At 27.1% G+C, this 24790-nt stretch overlaps 1 protein-coding gene across 1 annotated transcript; it reads right to left on the reverse strand.

Moving 5' to 3' along the window:
• Window positions 1–2950: 2950 nt before the first annotated feature.
• LOC126897386 (uncharacterized) lies at window positions 2951–24331 on the reverse strand. Its single transcript, XM_050670934.1, has 17 exons — window positions 23960–24331; window positions 17915–18478; window positions 17275–17622; window positions 16764–16894; window positions 16455–16697; window positions 16274–16399; window positions 15772–15947; window positions 15372–15561; window positions 15182–15289; window positions 13703–13830; window positions 13344–13428; window positions 13159–13278; window positions 7714–7794; window positions 6271–6396; window positions 4635–4757; window positions 4450–4528; window positions 2951–4033 (listed from the first exon to the last, which is right to left on the reverse strand). The coding sequence occupies exons 2-17, from the start codon at window positions 18420–18422 to the stop codon at window positions 3891–3893; spliced, it is 2715 nt and encodes a 904-aa protein (XP_050526891.1). The 5' UTR covers window positions 18423–18478; window positions 23960–24331; the 3' UTR covers window positions 2951–3890.
• Between the last annotated feature and the right edge of the window lie 459 nt (window positions 24332–24790).

A 24790-nucleotide genomic window follows, 5' to 3' on the forward strand; every position in this document is an offset into this window, starting at 1 on the left:
AATAGGATAATAATGAATTGCGACATTTGATTGAAAAAAAATTAAGTGAAAAACACAACCAAATTCTTTTTGCTCTGATAGAAAATTATTAAAATATAATAAATTTGCTAAAAATATACTACATACATATAAAAGATTTTTTTTTAATAAAATTACATTTTGAGTCTGAATGCCAGTCTTACAACATGGATGAAATTTTTTTATGAATTTGTAATAAATTCGTGCATTCTATTTCTACAAGAATAATTGTGTTAAGGCTATGCGTTGTACGTATTTTTCGTTGTAACATGCAGAATCGTATCTTGTAGGGTCGAATTCAATTTACCTAAATATTAGGGATTCTATAAGAGACATTAACTATCCCCACCATTTATTTAACACAAATTTATGATCCGAAATTATTTCGGATTTTCTGAGCGTAAGTCGGTAATTTTGTTCATTTTAGTCCTAATCGTAATTTACAAACAAGTTAAATATTATTATTTTTTGTTCATTACACTCTTTTGATGAGTACTAAGTCAGAAAATTTGTGTTTGACACCACCCCACAAAAAAAATAATAGAATTCTGATTCTAATAATGGGTGTAAAATGGGACGGCAAGAGGTACTTAGTCCTCTCGTATCAATAGGTCTCTTTTAATATTCCTGCAAAATTATTATAAAAGTATTAAGGATGTACTGAAAGCTTAAAGAGATGCAAGGATCAGTCTCCTCTGTGCTATTTTGGTCTCTTTAATTCCCGGTTATATACGAATAGTCAAATTACTACAATTTGACTATTCCCATAAAAATTAAGTTCACTACGAATTATTTCAATATTCGGTAAAGATAAGTAAACGTATAAATGTTTAGTCTGTTTCCGATAAATCTTAGACTTTATAGATGCGACGTCGTACTATTTTTTAATATTTGGTGCTAACGTATACTTATAAAATACATTGGTTTTTTTTATAATGGTAATTATAGAATTTTTAAAAATATATTTAACGTATTAGATGTGCACAATTGGTGTTCTAACCTAGCATTAAGTTAAAATTATTTTATAATAAATTATACCTTATGAAATGTTAATAAATATATGATAACAGTTATCATATATAACTTATAATTTAGAGAAATTTAATCAGCTATTACTACAGTGGGTAAAAAAAGTATTGACACATTGTGTTTTTTTCGAATTTCCAGTCGAAGGAATCATTTTTATTTAATGGTTTTTATACATTATAATAATAATTGATATGTTAATTATTTCTATGCTAAAAAAAATAAATTTTAGCCGAGACATTTTAGTAATAATAATAATAATCTTAAATAACTAATGAAAAAAGTATTGACACAGTCAATGAAAAAAATGCAATTACTTTTTAAAATACGAAAATTAATGTTTTGTATCACTTTTAATATTTTGTATGCCCTCCCTTAGCTTCAATTACTGCTTCTAGTCTTCGAGGCATTGAATGTACAAGATTTTGAGTTATTTCTCTGGTAATTTCCTGCCATTTTTCGCGGATTACTCTTTTGAATTCTATTTTGGACGAGCATTTAATTTTACGGATTTCTTTACCTAAAATACTCCAAAGATGTTCGATGGGGTTAAGATCTGGTGACTGAGGAGGATGTTTCAGTTGCCGTGGTGCATTATACAGCAACCAATGTTTAGTTTTTTTGGCTGAATGCTTCGGATCGTTATCCTGCTGAAAAATAAAGTTATCTTTCAGCTTTAATTTGGTGGCACTATCCATCAAGTTGCATCGCAAAATATCTATATATACGTCGGCATTCATAATACCTTCAATGAAATGGAGATTTCCAACTCCAGCGCTGGACATGCAACCCCAAACTAAAACACTACCGCCACCATGTTTAACTGTAGATTCAATATTTTGACTTAAATAGGCCGTGTTTGATTTTCTCCATACATATTGACGTCCATCTCCACCAAACACATTAAATTTACTTTCATCAGTAAATATGACCTTATCCCAAAATTCTAAAGGCTTATTTATATGTTCTCTAGCAAATTCCAGTCGCTTTAAGCGATTTTTTTCAGTAATCAAAGGTTTTTTTCTTTTTGTTCTTCCATAAAACTCAAATTCATGCAAGACATTTCTTAAAGTTTGGACATGGAATGTCTTTTTGGTTGATTGAGCAATATTTTCGGCCAACTCTGGAGCACTTATTGTAGGATTTTTTCGAATTTCGTTCGCAATTTCACGTTTTTCTCTTTCAGAAAATATTTTAGGACGTCCCGTTCGCTGTTTATTATTAATATGACCAGTTTCTTCATAACGTTTTATTATCCAACGTACTGTAGAAAAGTTTATTTTTACTAAATTTCCAATTTCTCGGTAGCTCCATCCTTGAGATCTTAAAAAAATAATACGATCTCGCAAAATAACGGAGATTTCTGATTTTTTAGTAGACATTTCGATAACGACGCTTTTTGTCGAATGCCTGTAAATTAATTGACTGAGAGACATCAAAGTAGTCGTAGAACAGAAAAACCCAGCTATAAATAGACCATGGACATGTAGAGACCCGTTTGAATTACGATTTAACCGGTGTGTCAATAATTTATTGATTAGTTATTTAAGATTATTATTATTATTACTAAAATGTCTCGGCTAAAATTTATTTTTTTTAGCATAGAAATAATTAACATATCAATTATTATTATAATGTATAACAACCATTAAATAAAAATGATTCCTTCGACTGGAAATTCGAAAAATACACAATGTGTCAATACTTTTTTTACCCACTGTATATGCTTGCGTAGGGCCAGCTCATAATCTTAAAGAATAACATTTGACTCTAAAAATATTACAGGTATAATGTATTTAAAACTATATTAATGAACATAGAACTCAAGTATCGGTCATATATATTTGTTAATCTAACATTAATGTAATATTATGACTGTTAACTAATATTTAATATAAGAAAAAAATTCATATAAAAAAAAGTAAAAATATATATTGTATCCATTTAGATATCTGTAAATTTTTATCTAAATATTTTACTGCGACTGTCAGTTAATAGAGTTGGAACAATGTCAATTGACCAAAGAAATACCCCGCGTGATGGTATTGTACTGTTAATGTCTTGAATAGCAATAATAGAATTATGTAGTATTTAAGTTTTTTTAGTAATATTATAAAATTATAAAAATAAATCTTTTTGAAGTAGTTTCTATAGTAGAAAGTTGAAATTTATACTTTATTTTAAATAAAAAAAAAAAAACCTTTTATATTGAATTTAATGATTTGACCCATCAAAAACTAGTAAATTAACCGTGAAAGATTTTGTCATGTTAAAAACCCAACCTTATCACGTGATATTGATTTGAGTTATTTCTTTCAAGTTATTATTAATTATTTTACAAAGTAGGCACTCTAATTTGTGGATTGGTATTTACCAAATTAATTAGGAAATTTATAAAATAAATATTCTGTATTATAATACACAAGCTTTTAAAGGTAAATAGAATTAAAATTATTTTTTTTTACATTTCCAGGGTTTGGTTGTAATAATATTATTACGATAGAATTGTTTAAATGGTATATAAATTACATGTGTTTAAAAAATTAAAAATAGAGACAATAATTAAGTTTATGAAGTTTGCGGACGAAAAAAATATGAAATAAAAGCCAAATATTATTTGATGTATAAATAACACTGAAAAGCATTTACATATTATAATCATTATTGTATTGATAATTATTATTATATAGTGTTTTAATTATTTATACATTTTAATATTAAAATAATGAAAATATATATCTTTGAAGTACCATAGTTAATTTATATTATTTTATGTATTACAATTAACTTAATAAAACAATTTTATCAAGTAATCGGCAAAACAACTTATCACTACTCACAGTCAATTAATTTTCCAAAAATATTAGTGCAGTCGGTTTTGGTTCCAAGTTTGATTTTTTTGCCTCAATAACAAGGAACTCAATTTCAGGTTTGTTAGTTTGTGCGAATGATTCAGCGATGAGTCTCGCTACTTCTTGATGAGGCATACCTGTTATGTCAACAGTATTATAAATAATAATAATGGCTATATTTAGGAATAATTGTAAATAGAGATAAAGATAATTTTCGATAAAAATAAGTATAGATTATACCCCCTTCAAAAAAAATTGAACCGGAATTAACCAAATAATTTTTTTTCTATTCATTAATTATTTTACATTATTATGCCTCATTTTTTTTTTCTTTAAAGAATTAATTTATTTAAAAAAATACCCCCAATATTAAAATGGATTAAAATAAAGCTCTATCAAAATGTAACTTATTAGCCTTTAAATATGAATATTGACCTAAAAATATGTTTGAAAAATGAAAAAACATTTTGCTTATGTTCTCGAATGTTTTGACGATTAAATAGTAAATCATTTAGAATTACATATTTTTATTAATAACAATGATATTCATTACCTTCAACTTTTTGCCCGTCAACTTCCAATATTAGCTGACCAACTTCTAATCCTCCAGCTTCAAAAGCTGCACCATTTTCCTGATTTAGTATTTAGATTATTTTAAAATAGTTAGCTTATTAACGATACACTAAAATATACATTATAAAATAATTGTAACACGAAAATTGTATTATTTTTACTTACATGGATATTTATTATTCTGGGAAGTAAATGTTTAGTATTGACGCCACCTTCAATAGCAATCCCCAATAATGGTTTCACTTTCTTTACAATAATTCGAAGATTACCTTGTTGGTCGAGCATTACCTATTAATGTTTATTATATGTATATAATATTTATATACGAATACGAGGTGTGATCAAAAAATACCCGGACTGTGTTAATAATATTTGCATCAATTATGATAACAAAATCCCGATAATTTCATTCAATAAAGTAACTTTTAACGAAAATTTGAGCATTGGTTTGAAACCAAAAAATATATATTTTTATTTCATGGTATTTTTACGAAAACATGTTTCAGTCATGCGTCGATTTTCGAAATGGAAACAATAGAAGAACAACGTATGTGCGTAAAATTTTGTTTTAAATTAGGGAAAAGTTCTAGTGAAACTTTTGAACTTTTGAAGCAAGCTTTTGGAGATGATGTTCTGTCTCGGACAACATGTTTCGAGTAGTTTTAACGGTTTAAGGAAGATAGGACATCCATTAAGGATAACGAACGACTTGGTAGACCCTCGACCAGTAAATAAATGATATTGTTGATATTGTTTGTGAAATTATTCGAAATAATCGTCGATCAACTATAAGAGAAGTTGCAGAAGACGTCAGAATATCTTATAGTTCTTGCCAAGAAATATTAACCAAAGAATTAAGCATGAGCCTAATCGCAGCCAAATATGTTCCTCTCAAGAACTTTTTAAAAGAGCAGAAACTGACCTAGACTTTTTAAAAAATATTATAACTGGTGATGAAACTTAGATTTACGGGTATGATGTTGAAACCAAGCGTCCATCGTCCTAGTGGAAGTCAGCATATTCCCTTAGACCAAAAAAATCAAAGTAGGTGATCAAAAGCCATGTTAATCACATTTTTTGATTTTCGTAGTATAGTTCATCGTAAATGGGTGCCTCAAAGACAAACAGTAAATCAGCATTTTTATTTAGAATTCATGAAATGATTACGTGAAATGTTAGAAAAAAAAGGCCAGAAAATTGGAAAAATGATTCTTAGCTGTTGCATCACGATAACTCCTCAGCTCACATCTCATTGCTCATTCGTCAGTTTTTAGCGAAAAATCAGACTTCAGTAGTTTCACAACCACAATACTCACCCGACCTGGCCCCATACGACTTTTTTTGTTTCCGAAGTTAAAATCTACGCTCAGAGGATGTCGTTTTCAAACAACTGATGACATAAAACAAAATACGGAAATCAATCTAAAGGGCATTCCAATTAGTGCCTACCAGGAATGTTTTCAAAAGTGGAAAAGAAAATGGCATCGGTGTATTGCTTCTCAGGGAGATTATTTTGAAGGTGATAATGTGTATATAGAATAATATTGAGTTAATAAAGTTTTATTTGAAAAATCCTAGTATTTTTTTATCATACCTCATATTATTGTATAAATAGAGTTCCTGTACAAATAATTACATCTATTATACATAAATCAAACTTGGACCTTACTTTTAAGTTCAACAAGTGTAATAATTTAGTAATTACTAACAATTTTACTTTTTCTAATAATTATTTCTTTGATATACATTAATTATAAAAAAAAAATTCCTTCAAATATTTGGGAAAATGAGGAATTTTTACTTGTGAATCATGATGAGAGTTCGAACACGAAGATTCAATAAAACCACTTTCTCTTCGATAGCAGGAATCTTCGTCTATCAATTCATTTTTTCCATCATACGATCGTCCATGTTTACTAGACAATTGCTAAAAAAATTAATTATTTAAAATTATTATTTGAAATGTAAGTTATATTCAAATAAAAATACTTTTTTTACGTCTGGTGTTATAATACAATTTGAATATATAATATAATCAATATTTAAATCATTATGTAAAATTACTATAACCATATAGTAAAAACAGTTAAAATTATTTCAGATATTTATAAGTTACATATCAACCAAGACGACACAAACTGTAAAATTATATTTTAAAAAGACCGTCTAAAATTATAGAAATAAAAAATTTATATCCAAATTTCTATTTGATAAAAAAATATTTAATTTTTATGTCATTTCATTAATCATGAATTTGTTTTAAAATTCACACTCAATTTAGTTACTAAATATAAAAAATTCAATCAAAGGCAATTATGATTTCAAACACGTTTTATAATAAATACAATAAGAAAATATAGATAACTAAAAGACTTCTACTTGTTGTAAACTTCACAAATATTGAGATTATTTTAAGAAGAATATATCTAATACACACATGCTGCAGTTTTAAATGTTATCTTTGGAAAACTCAAATATTTCAACGTTTATAGCTACAGATAGGTCTGACGAAATTGATATAAGCAATGTCATAAACTCTACTCGCAAAAATTTTTTTTTATATTAATTTGTCACTACTTTTTGTTTGTCATGACTTCTAAGATTAATTATATAGACATTTGAAATAAAAGTAATACAGTTAAATAATAAATAGTAATGGATCATTAATTTTAAGAATATAATAAACATGTATATCTGTAAGCCAAACACACAAGAGAAGTGTAGTAAATAGTCGAAATAAATAAATGGACGCAATGTGATATTAAAGCAGTTTTAATTAAATGTCCCAGAAGTGCACTGATAACCTTATAAATGGACCTGCTCTAAAAAAATATTTAACTATAGTAATATTTATATCTAGGAAGAAATTAAAAATTTATAAGTGGTCTTAAGTAGTTATTTGACTAAAAACATGCTGAAAATGTATTTGATTTTAGAGTTAACTCAAAAAAAAAAAGAAGATTGTTCGCAGAGTATTAAGATCTACTTATAATTAGAAGCTTTAAAATGAATACCATCAAACACAGAATAAAACAAAGTTTGTTAACACTGAGACAATAAATAATATATATTTAACTAGAGAAGTACACGAAAGACAATAAAAGGAAAACGAGTGATTCAGTTATAAATAATATACACATATTATAAAAAAAAAAATTATGATATACTAAAGAAAAAATAATACTAACTACTTGCTTCACATACAATAACTAAATGGAGTTGAAACATTTATTCAGAGACTTACTAGAGGATTTCCATAGTACCAGGATTTCAATTTTTGGGTCCATCCCCCTAAGTGGGATCGTATTCCCTCCAAGTATCCACTCTGAAAGCATTCGTACAGAGTAAAATAAAATAAAAAAACTGTATTAATAAATTTAATGATTCTCAAAACACGTATTCGTTCTATTACATACAATTCAATCAGACTTACATTACAAAATTATTTACATTTTATATACATATTTATTTAACGAAAAATATTAGAAAAGTGATCAAAATGATTAGTAATTGCCACTCAAGACCAATTAGAAAAAAACAATTATTTACACGTTTTAATTATAATATTTACATAACAGATTAATGCGATATTCCTTCTAATATTTATCAACTATTTTACGATTATTTATTAAGTGCACTTCTATAACATTAACGAAAATTCACAATCGAATAAGGTACAGTAACAATCTTATAGATTCGATTACTATATAATTTATATACAGTTTAAAATTTACTATAATAAATTTATCAAATTACACTAGTCAATAAATTCTATTTTTTTTATGTACTTTGTATTAGTGAAGTTTACTAATCTTAAACGATTAAAATTATTATTACTAAAATAAAACATATTGATTAAATTTGTATCATGTCATTGCTTTGCTAGAGGCTAAGCTTTTCTGGTTTGTTTTAAGTTCGATACACAGAAATATATCAACTCGAGAAAACAAGATCGTTAAAATAAAACGTTCAGCCAACCGTACAGGTAAATTTCTGCTGTTTCCAAGAACCGTCAAGTCGATTTGATTTATTATGTGCTTATGTAATATCATTAATGAAATAACATCCAAAGATGCAGATAATAATTTTAGGAAAGTCTGCGTGCAAATAAATTATTTACTTTTATAAATTTTATTGATAAATACAAATGGCTTTTTCCAAAAAGATATTAACCAATAAAATTAAAATTAAACCTCTGAGTATTTATTAATATTTCTGAAATACAATTTTACAGTATTGAACTACCCAGCCTATTTTTTTATAAATATTAATCAGTCAGTAATATTTTATATTTAATAATTTTTTGTATTGTATTGTAAAAGTGATTATTTTGAAACGTACTTTCTTATTTTAAATTTGTTTCCTTTTGATTTTTTAAGTTAAACTTTTCGTAGTTCTTGATTAAAAAAATAATTTCCAAAAAGTCACACAAAAGGGACTTTGTGCATTTATAAAGTTTATTCCCAAATACATTAATGTTATAAATATATATATTGTTTTTCTTAATCCTAATAAATATATATTAATTATTTTTATTTTATTTGAATAATAAACGTCTATTAAGCATAAAATACAGACAAAATTAACAAAAAATAATATACATTTAGGTTTAACAAAAGTATATTATGGTTTAATTTTTGAGGATGTAATTTTGGGGACAATTTTCCCTAGAATAAATAAAATTCCCATAATGGTACTGTAAATACATATGATAAATTTTTATCAAGTTAGGTATTCGGGAGTGGATCAAACAAATTTTATAAATGCATAAAGTTTAAAGTTTCAAAACTTAGTCATAAGATTTAACTGTATTACAAGACAGAAATTCATTAGTCTTTGTTATTATAATGTAATAATCAATACCATGGGCATTTTTTATATCCTATAATAACTATAAATATATCATAAAGAAAAAAATTAGAAAATAAATTCTCCAATTAAATTTTACAAATTAGCAGTGAAATTGTTTTTTATCTATTACTTTAATGTTTTTAAATAAAGAGATAATTAAAACTATATTACAAATATTATTAATTTAAAAAATTAAAAAATATTAAACGAGTTTAATTTTAATGAATTGATAAAATGTTGGAGTTACAGTTATTTTTTTTTATAATTTGGCTTTGTACTATGTTAAGATTTATATGCCTCAAATCCGTCTTTAAAGATATAGCTTCAATAAATAATGACAAAACTTTTAAAATCTGTTAGAAATATTATGTTAAATATCAAAATATTACCATTTATAAAGTAATTTTGTCGAATTGTCCCATCTCGGATGTACGCGGAGACAACAGGTAAGAGGGAATAAAGTAATTAAAAACGAAGAAGACCTAAGGAATAAAGTGTTTGATACTAGCCGGACAACACCGCACAAGGTAGGTGTTTCACCAGTCATGTGTACAGGTCTACCCAACGTTTGTAGTGTCAATTGTGTAGGGACATCACCACTTAACTCTAGGCTGTACTGGTGTATGAGAGAGAAAAAAAAAGATAGATACAAATTAAGAATAGGTACTTGGAATGTTGGAAAATTAACTGGTAAAAGTAGAGAATTAGTAGAAGTATTGAAGAGAACAAAAATGAACATTTGTTGTGTGCAGGAAAACTAAGTGAAAAGGAGAGAAATCAAGGTAAATAGGTGAGGGTTATAAAATAATATACACAGGGAAGTATAGCACAAATAATGGTGTAAGGATAATAATGGATGAGGAAATGAAAAGTAAAGTAGTAGAAGTAGCGAGGAAAAGTGACAGAATAATAGCCGTAAAATTGATATTCGAACAATAAGTGTTGAATGTAATAAATGCCTGTGCACCACAAGTAGGATGTGATGAAATAGACAAGGAAGTGTTTTGGAGAGAAATGGATGAGCGAGTAAAGCGAGTAAAGGGTTGTAAAGTTATACCAGGCGAAAGTGTAACTACACATCATAGACTGATGGTAATGGAGTTTTGGAGTACCGGGAAAAGAATATACAAAAACAGAAGGAACACGGGAGAACAATCGAAAATCCGTTAGTGGAAATTGAAAGGGGAAAATGAAAAAGAGTTTGTCAAGACGGCAAAAAAAAGGACAGTGTGGAATTTAGAAGGAGACATAAATGATGCGTGGAATAGATTTGCTAGTTGTGTAAAGAATACTGCAAAAGAGATTGTTGGTGAGAGTAGGAGTAGAATGCCAGGAAACAAGGAAACCTGGTGGTGGGATGAAGACGTTCAAAAAATCATAGAAAGTAAGAAAAAGAAATTCAAAGTATGGCAGAAGAGCAAAAAGAGAGAAGACTGGATGTAGTATAAGCATTTGTGCAAAGAAGCCAAGTGTGCAGTAAGTAAGGCGAAGTTTAAGAGGTATTATGAGTTGTATGATAGGCTAGGCACAAAGGAAGGCGAGAAAGAAATCTATAGTCTTGTAAAAGTAAGAGAAAAAAGGTCTAAAGATTATCATTATATAAGGTGTATAAAAAGTGTTGATAATAAAGTGCTCTCGAGTGATGATGATGCGAAAAAAAGATGGAAAGAGTATTTTGAAAAATTACTGAATGAGGAGTATCCAAAAGGGACATTAGAGGATATCTCGTGGAATGAGGGACTGGTAGACTTAATTAGTGAGAAAAAGGTATGGGAGGCTGTGGCATCGATGAAAAAGAATAAAACAGTAGGACCAAATGAAGTGCCAGTAGAAGTATGAAAAATATTAGCCGGTGTTGGCATAAGGTGGTTGAAGGAACTTTTAAATAAAATTTTATTAGAAGTGAAAATTCCAAATTAATAGAGGAATAGTATTGTGGTGCCTATATTTAAAGGTAAAGGTGGCATATAGTCATAGCATGAAAATTTCGGAAAAGGTAATAGATAAGAAAAAAAAAATGAGACATCAATATCTAAAAACCAGTTTGGATTTATGCCTGATAAGTCAACAATGGAGCCAGAATTTTGTGTGAGGTAACTAACAGAAAATTTTAGGGAATAGCTGTGTATGGTATTTATATATTTGGAAAAAGCGTATGATAGAGTACCGAGAGAGGTTTTAAAGTGGGCATTAATGAGAAAAGGAGTCTCGAAATGGTACATTATTATAATAGAAGATATGCTGATGATATAGTGTTAATAGGAGAAAATAGGGAGGAAATTAATCAAATGCTAGAGGTGTGGAGATCAGCTTTTGGAGAAAAGGTTTTAAGAAAAAGTAGAAGTTAGACAGAGTATATAGAGTACGAGTTTGACAAAGGAGAACACGAGGTAGGTGAAATGAGGAGATTAGTGCGGATAGACGAGGACGTGATTAGAGTTGAAAAGTTTTAAGTATTTAGGATCAGTTATGCAAAAGAGCGATGGTATTGACAAAGATGTAAGACGCAGGATTAAGTGCCGTGGTTGAAGTGGAGAGAAACGTCTAGCGTCTTATGAGATAAAAGAATTCCAATGAGGCTAAAAGGTAAATTCTACAAGACTGAAGTATTGACTATACTACAAGACTGTACGAGCATATAAGAGGGAGTATAGGTGTAGCGTCAATCGTGGATAAGATGAAAGAAAATAGACTTAGATGGTTTGATCATGTTATGAAGAGAGAGAAATCGGAAGCTGTAAGAACAGTTATAGAAATAAATTATGAAGGAAGAAGAGGTAGAGGAAGACCCAAAATGAGATAGAGGAATGTTATTAAATCCGTTATGAGGATGGCTGATGTGAGCGTAGACGATATGGGAGATCATGTCAAGTGGAAGTTTAGAATAAGGGTGGCTAACCCTACGTAGTTGGGATTAAGGCAAGGAAGAAGAAGAAAATAAATATTAAAATTTTAAATATCCATGTCAAGCAAATTTTATCAAGTAAAAAATGTTTGATGTAAAAATTGTAAAAATAAGAATTATTTTTTTAAAATTTAAACGAAGAAAACTATGTAATTATATATAGTATATTCAATTAGTAAGGAGACGGATTTCTACTGTTTTCAGTATTTGTAACAACTGACCTGTTTACTTACTTGCTGAAAACTTTATAACTATAAGAAAATAACGTGTTTACATCACTTTTAATAACTTATTAACCAGAAAAAATAATTAAATTAAGTAAAACTTAAATTAAATAGAAATTACCATGAAATTAATCTCTTTACCAAACCCTGTTTTAAATTTTAACAGCTCCTTCTACGAGTCATAAACTTAACAAGATAACTATCATGCTGGGAAATCAAAATATCAATACAATTATCTAATTAAATTTTTTAATATATAAATATTTAAAATCCACCATCATTTTTCAATAACATCCAAGTGTAAATACTTCTGTGGCAGGGGAATGTAGTGCTCGTGGTAACATTAATATCAAATACAATATTGCAGTGTAATTTTCATAGTCTATATTTTTTTACGATTATCATCTTCAACAATAAATATTAATTTGTAGTTTTATAATTTTCAAATATATACATAACGAAATTTGATAAACACGATATTTAGTTCTTGTAAAACCAGCCTCTGGTAAAATATATCATATTATCAATTAAATATACTCTATTTTATACAAAAATATTTCAAAAGCAATAAAGTTAACAAAAAAAAAATAAAGCATTTTATGATATGCTTATATAATCAATAGGACGAATCCGTAAAAAATATTTTTAATGATATGGTAATTGCCATTTTTTAATATGATATAATTAAATTAATTAATTGGTACTTTACCGATGACCTGGTCATATTTGATTCATCATATAGAGAAGAATTCCTATGTGAATAACTAAGATCTGCCAAATCACTATGGTATTTTCTTGGTAACAGCTCAGTTTCTAAATCACCAAAGTCCTAAACAAAGTACAAAAGTTAATTTAGATAATTCAATTTGATTCTTAATTTATACATAAACCTACTTGATGACTAAACTCGAATTCTTCGATCTCCATTTCTCTATCACTGATTTTCAGTGGAGAACATTTATCCTCTAGTTTTCTTTCACTGTTTACAACCAAAAATAATACAAAAACAATTAAACTTTTAAAATACTAATGCAAGTATAATCTTAAATACTTTAATTTTTTTAAATATATTTATTGTTATATTAATTTAATAATAATTATACGTATTTAAATAAACTATTGTTTATTAATCGTTTATCCTTTCACTATTTTTATAGAGTAATAAAATTGTATTGTACATTATACAGATGATCAAAACTATTATACGTATAAAACAAGACTTATGTAAATTTATTAACTTTAAATAATCTTACCTAGAAATATTCCTGTAATTCGGACTAATTGGGTAATCCGTTGGTGAATTACAGTCCATACTTTCGCCATCGCCAGAATATTGGAATACTTTACTTTGACTTCCAGTTATAAACCCTCCTTCGACGTTCTGCAAACAAAACACATTATTATGAACCTTATTATCGATAGTAATTAAATTTATCTATTACACTATGTTTTTATCGATATCTTGAAAAATTGTAGTGTTTCACTTCTAACAAATTATATTTGTAACTTACTCTAAGATCTAAGCCTTAAAGTAATTTACATATAAAAAAAAAATTATAAATATATTACACACAATATGTAATTCTAAATTCAAAAAATATGTAATATTTAAATAGTTACTTTACACTTCACAATTTTGTCAGTTTATATCTAGGTTATAAATGAAAAACTTTCCTACACGTATAAAATATTGTTTGACCAAATATAAAATAAAACAAAAAGTGAAACTTCAAAGAAATATAGATCACGTTGTCATTTATGTGAAAGATTAAAAAATTGTGTAACAATAACATGGTTTTTAATTTCGATACAAAGCTGAGAAGGTATTAATTTTACCATGTGTTCATTATATATATTTATTTTTTTGTGTCTTTCACTAATTTTCGTCAAAATATCAAACAAATCGTATCTAGTTGATGACATTATGTTCAAAAATTGAAATTTTTCCTTCGTCCCTCGTAAATGATGAAAATCCCCCAAAAAATTAGTGCTTTTAAAATTAGTAAATTTCAACTTTTTTTACTTAAAACTGTCATAGCTTTTTAAAAAATAAATGAATCAAAACGATTTTTTTTATAAATGCTTTAGATAATTTCGTTTTTTTAGGTAAATTGTTTTTGAAAATTTGACTCTAACCTGCCCATTATAGGGAAATCCAAAAATTGTAACTTTTCCGTAAAAGATAGCCTTTTCAACTTTTGAAAATATTGTTATGTTACATACTTAAACGGCGCTTATAATTAAAAAGAAAATTTAATTTTTATTTAAAAAATCGCCTTTTCCATTTTGTTTTTTTTCTTTAATCTGTTATGACTTTTTAAAACATAGATAAATCGCAGTGTCATTTTTTTTATAAGTACTTTAGGTATTTTCTTTTTATTTAATATATTTTTTAAGTCATTACAATTAGTATACTTGTCTTTTTATTCATATGAAAATATGTAGTCTGTAGTTACGCTGCAATTATTACCGTTATTAATCAGCATTATTTTAATTACAATAACCGTTACACATCTGTGTAAAAGAGCGTCGTAAAAATATTTAGATAGAATAGAATCATAGTTGTAATTCTATAAATTATATATTTGTATATTTTTAACTCGAAACTTTAAAATTTGTTATAACTGATAAACAATTTTAGTTAAATGAAAAAAACTAAATATCGTGTCTAGCACAAAATAGTATCACAAATATCGTATGACGGAAATGTTAAAAAAAAGGCTCTGACTTACTCGGGGATGAAGATTCCTAGATTCTCGTCCTCTTCTATATACCAACTGATCAAAACGATCTCGATCTGATGAGCCAATTAGTTCTCGGAGTTCCGTCAATAGTGTGAACTATAAGTCATATTATATGAATTTTTTTTTTTTGTATCTTTTAAGATAAGTTTTAAAAACTACTATCAAAATTATTATTCACCTTATCGGTGGTGTTGAGCAATTCGAAAAGTATTGTAATAAATGCATCAATTGACATTCGAGAACACGAATACTCATCAAGATAGTAACGTAAAGTATTAAATTCGTGTTTTGTCAGTAATATCCTAGCTTTTTCTTCGACCATCTGTGAAGCGGCTGATGTACCCAATTTTAAAGTACCATCCGTAATGCTGCGGAAGTTAAAAGATTGTTTACGTTTATAGAGATTCAAGGCATAAGAAATAAAATGTAACTATTTAAAAAAATATCTAAAAAATTAGGTGGCTTATTAAATTTTATTGTGATAGATAGTTATGTTAGGTGCATTCCACTATTCTAAAAGTCGCGAATAAACTAAATTACGTGTATTATGACTAAAAATAATCACAAATAATTATTACTTATCCAACGAACGATTCCATGTCTCGGAGTTATAAGTGGCACATGATTGAGGCACTTTACCCACATCTCTAACCGTTAGGGTCATTTGTTTTTGAAATTTTAAAAGGTTAACTGCTTCATCATGTGATAAGTTTAAAAATGATTGACCATTAACATCCAATATTTGATCACCAACCTAGTAAAATGAATAAAAGTTTTTATTCGATAATTTATTACTAGTTTGAATTATTCAATTAATTATAACTTAGAGTAAAGTAAGCTTTCTTTCCATTTATATTAAACAAAATATGCTTAGAAATATATTTTATTATATTTTAATTTAAGCCCATTTACCAATATTTAAATAGAGAAGAAAGTAACAAACCTTTGTCTTACTTACATTCACAATGAAATATTTTGAAATAGTAATAAAAAACCTCAAGAAATTTGATTCTTAACTGGTCTCAGTTTTACTAAGTAAAAACTTTAATTTTTTCTAAAAACAAGTATTTAACCACTCACCATCAATCCGGATCGATCCGCAACAGAATCTTTATCTATACCAGTGATAAAAATGCCCAAGTTGTATTCTGTACCTCCTCTAATCATTAAACCGAGACTCTGACCAGGCTCTATCAATAGTTCCACCTAAAACATAATTTAGTTACTTTATGTTAGACTTGTTAGTGCTATTATGATTTACTTTTCGAATTTTATCTTTAGATGACCGTGTATATGACCACTTAGAATATGGTGAATTTAGTTTAGAATACTCAAGGGGTGGAGACACTGGATGTCCTTTCCTATTTATCCACGAGTATGCATGACCTAACCTCCAAGAATCTTCAGAATTTACATTTTCACCATCATTATTTTTACTTCGAATAACTTGAGGTGTAGATGGACACTTAACCGTCATTGTAATTTGACGGTATGATTTTAAAATCTATTCAAATGAAAAACATAGTATTTAATTTTAAATAAGTTTTAAAATGTATAATCGAATTTATACTTTAAGAGCTTCTTCGTGGGATATATTAGTAAAAGGACGGCCATTAACTTCTAAAATAGAATCTCCCGGTTTTAAACCAACGCTTTCAGCTATGCTACCTTCCTCTACACGAGATATGTACACTCCAACATCTGTAAAAAATTTAATTACATTGTCAACTGTAATTCTGCTGAAACGTCGAAAAAAGGACTATTGAAAATATGTGAAAGTATGGTTGCACTCTATATAAATAGATAATAAAATAGAAATATTATAATATAAAATAAATTATATACTTGAAGTGCTTAAGGATTTATCCATGTTTGTAGTTGAGTTCTGAAGATGGACTCTGCAATGAGTCCGAAACGTCAGAACTCAACTACAAATATGGATAAATCCTTAAGCACTTCAAGCAACAAGACAATCCACGAAAGCTTTAACACATTCATAAATTATATAGTTATATTATAAAATAATATATATAATTATTTATCATTGATTATCTAATTAACATCTAAGTCTATATATTCACTTGATTCATCGGCTCCGCCTTTGACACATATACCAAATCCTTGAGTGGATGGACTGCCTGAAGTTGCATTTGGTCTGGACATAGATATCGTGCGTACCGTAAGATTATCATTATGGTTAGAAGATGTCAAATTGTTGTGCGATTGTGAAGTGTTTGAGCTATGAATGTTTGAACGTTGTGGAGATAGTGTTTTACTGCTGTTAGATGCATGGTATGATGATGATTGCTGTGCGTTGTAATTAGGCGCTGAAAACATTTTAAGTACTTGTTCTGGAGATATTGGTCTTTTTTTGTTAGAATTCCCTCGAGAATTTGCATTGTTAATACGGCTATTACTACCTATTGTACCTGCATATAACAAAATCAAATCAAAGTTGAAATTTAATAGTTATTAATAATAATTTTACTTATTATGCATGTTGTAGATAAGAGATTATAAAAGTTTATAAAATATTCTGATAATTAATCAACAGTTTTATTTATAATGCCAAAATACAGTCCTGTAAGAGACAATATGCCTCACCAATATGTACAATGTACATAATTACATGTTTAGTACATTTAAGATAAAATAAAACAAACAATTTACAAAATCGATATTTGAGTAAAATAAGCAATTTTATTAAGCATTGATAATTACTAGGATGACTTGATGCACTAGATGAACCTGCTGAAGATTCTCTAAGGTATGTTGGTCTAGGAGGTGGTGGGGGTGGTACTGCTGCTGGTGGTTTTTCTAGAATTGTGTAAGAAGTACCAGGGGGTGAATAATACAAGCCAGTTCTAACTTTATTAACATTGTTCTTATTTCGGTTGTAGTGCCCCATTACATCTTCGGCTTCGGCAGCTCTACCACTATAACTTGCACCATTTCCTCCGCCACCGAAACCACCTCTTTTATTACTAGTATTTCCACCACCTCTAATACCTCCACTTTTTAATCCCCCGCCACTAGAAAAACCTCCACCGCTATAACTTTCCCCTCCGCCAAATCCACCTCCTCTTCCGACGTTTCCACTGCTGCTGTTGCTGCCACCGCCGCTGGCAGATCTGTTGAATGGTAAAGGTAACAATCGATGCCCGGTGCGCTGTCCTGGTTGTGGACCAGATCCACTGCTCCCAGGACTTCGGCCCCATCCTCCGGGCATTATTCCACAGCTCCCATTAAACGTTTAAAATACTTGCTCCGGTGTATCATGACCTGCTTAAGTAATATATCTATATTAATAAGGGCATCTCATCTAAGTTTTACATAAATCTAAAATTACTAGATAAAAAATTCAAAAATAGATACATTTCTTATAAAATTTTAATAACCATAAAACTTTATTAAAACTAAAAATCATATAAAAGTCTTTAAAAACTATATTAACCAACAATAAATATTTGATTTATATACAAAAGTTAATATACTACAAAACATTATTTTGAATTTTTTATAATTTGTATTAAAAAGGATGTTGTCTATGTTGTGCTAAAAAATTATGAGTTAATTTTATCAGAAAGATTTATTTTTTCTTTTGTGAAAAATTGCTAAAAATGATATATTAGCTTTTGAAAAAGGTTGGAATATCTAACCATTAAGTTAAAACGACACAGCTGAATTTTGATTTGTACAATGTACATAAATACATAATAATATGGCCCTTATCATATAGGATTTACCATGAAATCACTATCAACCTTGTTATATTTTCTGAATAAATTGTACAAATTACTTTGAAAATTTAATCAACAATGCTCAAAACTACAGCGCACTATAACATATTTATGCGAATTTATAACAGTTCTATTATTAAAGAGAATAGATACACGTAAGTATATTTAACATTTAACTGGAGAGAAATTCAATTTATAAATTATTCATTTCGTGTAAGTACAAAATCGCACTTTAGTAATAAACAATAATTGTGACAAAAAGGAAAATTATTATAATAAAAACTTTTTTAACTGCGATTTTCGGAGAAAAGACTAATTAGTGGCTGATGGCGCTAGAAACTGATTTTCAAGAATATGCCATAAAACATTAGAAACAAACCCTAATTTCGCGAGTTCAACTAACGTATTTATCCCTACGGTACAAGCGTCACTAAACAAACGCTATTCGAATAACAATTGGTCTATTGACCGTAAAGTATGTAGATTTCGCCTGACAGTTACCGCAAAGATCACGGATGCTCATTTATCAAATATTTTAGTAGTATCTATAGAGCATACAGATTTAATTTTAAAGCATAATGGTATGCATAACTAATAAAAAAATTATATTTATTTAATATTAATTTTAAATATTGAAAATTTTAATTTATTAAATTATCAAGATGTTTTTCTTGATTTAATCTCAAAGTACATTTTAAAAGCTTTAATTTAATTTAAATTTTGAAGAACACAGACGTTCCAAAACATTAATGAAATTTGAATAAAAAAAAATTATAAACGTATATTGCTGCGTTCTAATAGTTCTTATTCGTAGGGCTTTGATTAGATGTTTAAAAATATGCATATTAAAAAAAAACCGGCACAGTGAAGTTTTTAATGAATGATATTTAAGATTGTATCACCGGCATTACGGGTATAGACGAAATTAGTACATAACTGAGCTATATATTATATTATTATTATTTAAAGACAGTGATCAATACATACATAATATGCCCTACTAAGGAACATAGCTGTATGTTTTCTTATAGTAATTTTGAGATAAATGCAATGACTATTCAATTTTTATTTCGCCAAAGTGTGATATACTGAGTACGCTATGAATTATTTACAGTTTGTAGTAATAAACTTGTCATTATCATAATACAGGATTACAGTTAGCAACCCTGTCCGTGTCCACAATAATGATTTTTTATTTACCTTTGAACATTTTGGGATAAGTATGTAAAACTATTTTGTGATTAATTATAAATAAATATCAAAACCCAGCATAGAAGGGGTTGCGGCTCAGTGGCGACGGGGAATAGTTGGGTCAAGTATAATGATATCTGATAATGATTAAAACACTACCATAAAAAATGCTTCAATGCAATTCTTAGGTAGTGTTTAATTTAAAAAAATTAGTGGATTATTCCAAAAGTTACATGATCTCTTATTTCCTTATTTATATTTTTATTACAAGTTTTATGATTTATAAGTGCAACATATGAATATATATATATACATATTTATAATATATAAATATATAAAGGAAAATGGTGTTATTTTTAAAAATATATGTCGAATAAAAGAGGGATTTTAGTATTATTTTTCATTAAAAAAATTGTATTGATCCATACACTTTTCAATAAGTTATAACATTATAAAGTTAAAAATGTAAAATATAAAATCGAGAATTTTCACACACAAATAGCATCCGGTAGCCATTTTCACTGTGAAGACAAAATAAAGTCCGAATTTTTTTTTCCATGATAAAGTATATTACATTATTTTTAATTTAAGATATATATAAAAATATCAGAATTTCCGGAACACTTTCAAAAGTTAAATTGAAAAAGTTAATTTTTTGTAAAAAAGTTGTTATTTTAAATCCCCCCCTGTGGGCAGGTAAAAAGTCAAATTTATAAAAAAAATATACCAAATGATAGGTAATGACATCATGCATCTACAAAAAAAAGAATTATATTGATATGTTCATTTTTAAAAAAGTGACGGCAGTTTTTAGTAAAAAAAATTGAAAAAATTTCGAAAATTAGCCATTTTTAAATTTGTAATTTTTTCGGAGGTTTCCCCCATTTACGGGGAACGAGGTAAATTTTTTCAATTTTTAAGGGTAATGTCTTCGACTAGATACGATTTGTGATCTTTTGGTGTATCATTGAAAGAAATCGGTTCGGTGAGAGCTGAGAAAAAGTGGTAACAGACACAAAAAAAAAATAAAAAATAAAAAAAAAACACATCTTAGTTAAAACAATACCTTCTCAGCTTCACATCGAAGTTAATAAGATAGTATCTATGATAAAAAAAAATCGTTAAAATTATGAACTTTTAAAAAGAAAAAATACAATTTACATTAAAAAATCAAAAAAAACTCATAAAAGAAAAAAAATTATTGTTTTTTCATTTTTTTTTATCTTAGAGTACATTAAAAAACCTTTCATTTGATTTTTGTAGATATAATATTCAAATTATGTAAATGTTCTGTTGCTATGCGAAATACCTCAAAATCAACGCATGTTTTTCGAAACATTATTAAAAATTTATACAAAATGAATATAAGATGGTATATATTCTTCCCTCCCCACAGTACTTTAGTTAGTGTTTTTATTTAAAAAAAAAAGAAATATGTCTTTAGCAAGGTAAAAGTGTACATTTATGTCACTAAAAATTTCGCAATAATTTGTCCGTTTTTAAAACGTTTTTTCAATATAAAGTGAAAACTAAAATATCAACAAACATTAATTTAACTGTAATTTTTTGGGACATTTCCCTTTATTATGGGGTTTGAGAAGTATTTCTAAACATTTTGGCACCAATAGTATTAACTAGAAAATATTTGTAATCTTTTAATATATTATTGAGCAAAATCAAAAGTCTCTTTAATATAAAATTATTTTCAACTTCTATTCATCTTTTGTCATATCGTTGAGCGAAATCGTTTCAGTAGTCGCGACAAATTAATATAGTGTCACCAAAAAACGTCTTAGTAATATCCATACCTTAGCTACACATTGATACTAAAACCAATTAAACTTAATAGTTAATTAAGTAAAATGCACGAAAATGATATAAAATTAGGTTAATTTTAAATAAAATAACTTTTCCGGGGTGAATAGTTAAATAGCTATTTATAAACGTTTTTCTTTCAATACAGTTGATTACACTTTGTTACTATAAATTAACCAGTAGTTTTACTATAGCGCATTAAATATATTTCCTGTATGAATTATTCATCTATTTTTCTTTGGTTGAAAATTTTTATTTACAATGAAAATAAATCTACTTTTCTAATTTAATGAAATGACATCAAATCTACCGGAAATTGGTTTATTTCTCGCTATTGTTATTCACCAATATTAAACACTCGCATTTTAAACTAAACTAGATTTTTACTTATCCAATATTAAAAAAAATAATTTAAACTTAGCAATTTATTATTATTTTAGATTAAAAATTTCCTTAAGAATAATTATATTTATTTCTATCATAAAATTGCAAAATACAAAGCAAAAAATATTTTGTTCACTTTATTGTAATATCAATTTGTTTAAAATAATAATAAGAGTCTTAGGGGTACTATACATAATTAATACAATTATTTTTTTACATCATTACTTCTATTTGTGTTAACAAAAAAAGTAAAATTATCAATTTTTGGAAAAAATACGAGAAAAAAAACCAGTAATGTCGAGAATCGGCTATAAAAAAGACATAAAATAAATTAAAAATTTAAGTACAGTCAAAATAATACATAGTGAAGTTGAGGCATTATGTTTAGATTAGTATTAATTCATATCTGACAGTGGTTAAAATCTCTACCGTAAAAAATTTCAATACGTATTTGAAACAAAAATTTTAATACTATTTTGAAAGCATCCACAGTACTTTGGTTAATGATTGGATTTTCAAAATAAGCGTACCGTTGGCAAGGTTACTATCAAATGTATTATCATAAAAATTTCGCAATAATCCTTCTAGTTTTCAAAAAGTTATTTTTCAATATATTGTACAAACTAAGTACAACTGTAATATTTTGGAAAATTTATCTCTAATACGGAAATTTAGATGATTTTTTATCATTTGATTAATAAACACAATTTTATACCTAAAATACTATAGTTTAATGTCTAACCAATTCAATAGGGTTTTATGTAATAATAAACACCAAAAATATCAAACATCAATATCAACAATTGTAAAGAAGTTTTTTTTATAAAAATATACAAGTATAATAATAATTCGTGAGTCGATTTTTTAAGTCGAAATGTTACGTTAAGATAAGCAAATAAGTACAAAACAAAATCTAATGAACAAGAAAATAATTGTTACAGTAGAATAAACTCATATTTTATTCATTAAGTTTTCTAAGTATCTCATCTTAGAATTCATTTTTCAACTGAATATATCAGTGAACGTTTTCTTATGGTTTATATAACATTCTTTTGACCCTATACATCTAGCCCAACTATTCGATAATTTTGTGAAAAATTTTCTTATTTTAGTTTTGAAATTATTACAAAAATAAATTTATTAATTAATAAATTAATATATATTTATCTATAGATCTTAAACTTTATATTATTAAATTATAAATTAAACACTGAAATTTTCATAGATTCTTTTAATGTTGACTTGAACCTAATAGTAGTACACAATTAAACTATACATCGTGAAATAGAAACAGAATTTAGTAGTAATTATTTTTAGATAACCTGTAAATATATCAAATTGAATAATAACAATATTTAACTTTAGTATCACTATGATAATTGTTAAAATTCTTGATAAAATTATTAATTATGTATTTAATATAATTCAAGGCATAAAATAAATATTTAACAACATTAACACTTAAATTTAATTTAATTTCCTATAGGTAACACTATAACGGTCACATTTCATAAATTAGTTTTTAATATAGTAATTTATATTTAATCATATTTAAGCGTTTTGAAATATTTTTAATAATCCTGAGATGCATTGTTTACCAAATGGTAAACGCGAAAAATGATTTTTAAACACTTACTCAAAAGCGGTGACAAATCCTCAATAGGTCGAAAAATATTCTTAAAAATTCTATAAGTATTGTTTAATCCAAAATTATATTTATTTATTTTTTAACTATTGTATTGTAATATTCCAACACATGTTTTAAAATTAAAAAATGGTTTTATTAAAAGCTAAAAAACAAAAACTCAACATAATTAATTGTTAATATATTTTTTTACAGATCGTTTATTATATTGCCAAAATTTAAATACTATAAACACGTTTTTTTAATTTAATATTTATAGTTATGTACAAGTGCGTGGTAATGGACGACAACACGTATAGTTCAGTAGCGCCGATATGTTTTCCACGAGAGCAATTTTACTATTTTCTTTTATTGGGTCGCCATTTGCCTCTTCATTGATTAAAAGCTACAAGAACTTTGAGCGACACCTAGTATAGAAGCTACCAACTAATACTCATGCACATTATGTCATGCGGTTTTCGAGTACATGTATTTATTACTATATGCTTAGGGTAGTGTGGTATTATTTGAAATTTGTATTATCTTAAGCTGAATCTCCTCCAATAACAAATGTTTATTCGTAAATTATTTATAACCGTTTACAAAACTTATTTTTGGACTATTTCAAATCCTGAATTAGGTACAGAAATTAGCAACACCCGCGTCTCATCTTCAGTAATTACTATAAATTATTAATAACTTCTGACACAGTGGTCCAAAATTTCTGTAATGAAGTAACTCTTGAAGATAAAACACAATGATAAAATAGAATGTACTTATTTTTATGATTATTTTATGATTTTTAAAATTATAGATGCAATAATCATTGTAAATGCATTGTAC

Source organism: Daktulosphaira vitifoliae, unplaced genomic scaffold, assembly GCF_025091365.1.
Source record: "Daktulosphaira vitifoliae isolate Bord-2020 unplaced genomic scaffold, ASM2509136v1 Scaffold_2, whole genome shotgun sequence".
NCBI classification, from domain to species: Eukaryota; Metazoa; Arthropoda; class Insecta; order Hemiptera; family Phylloxeridae; genus Daktulosphaira; species Daktulosphaira vitifoliae.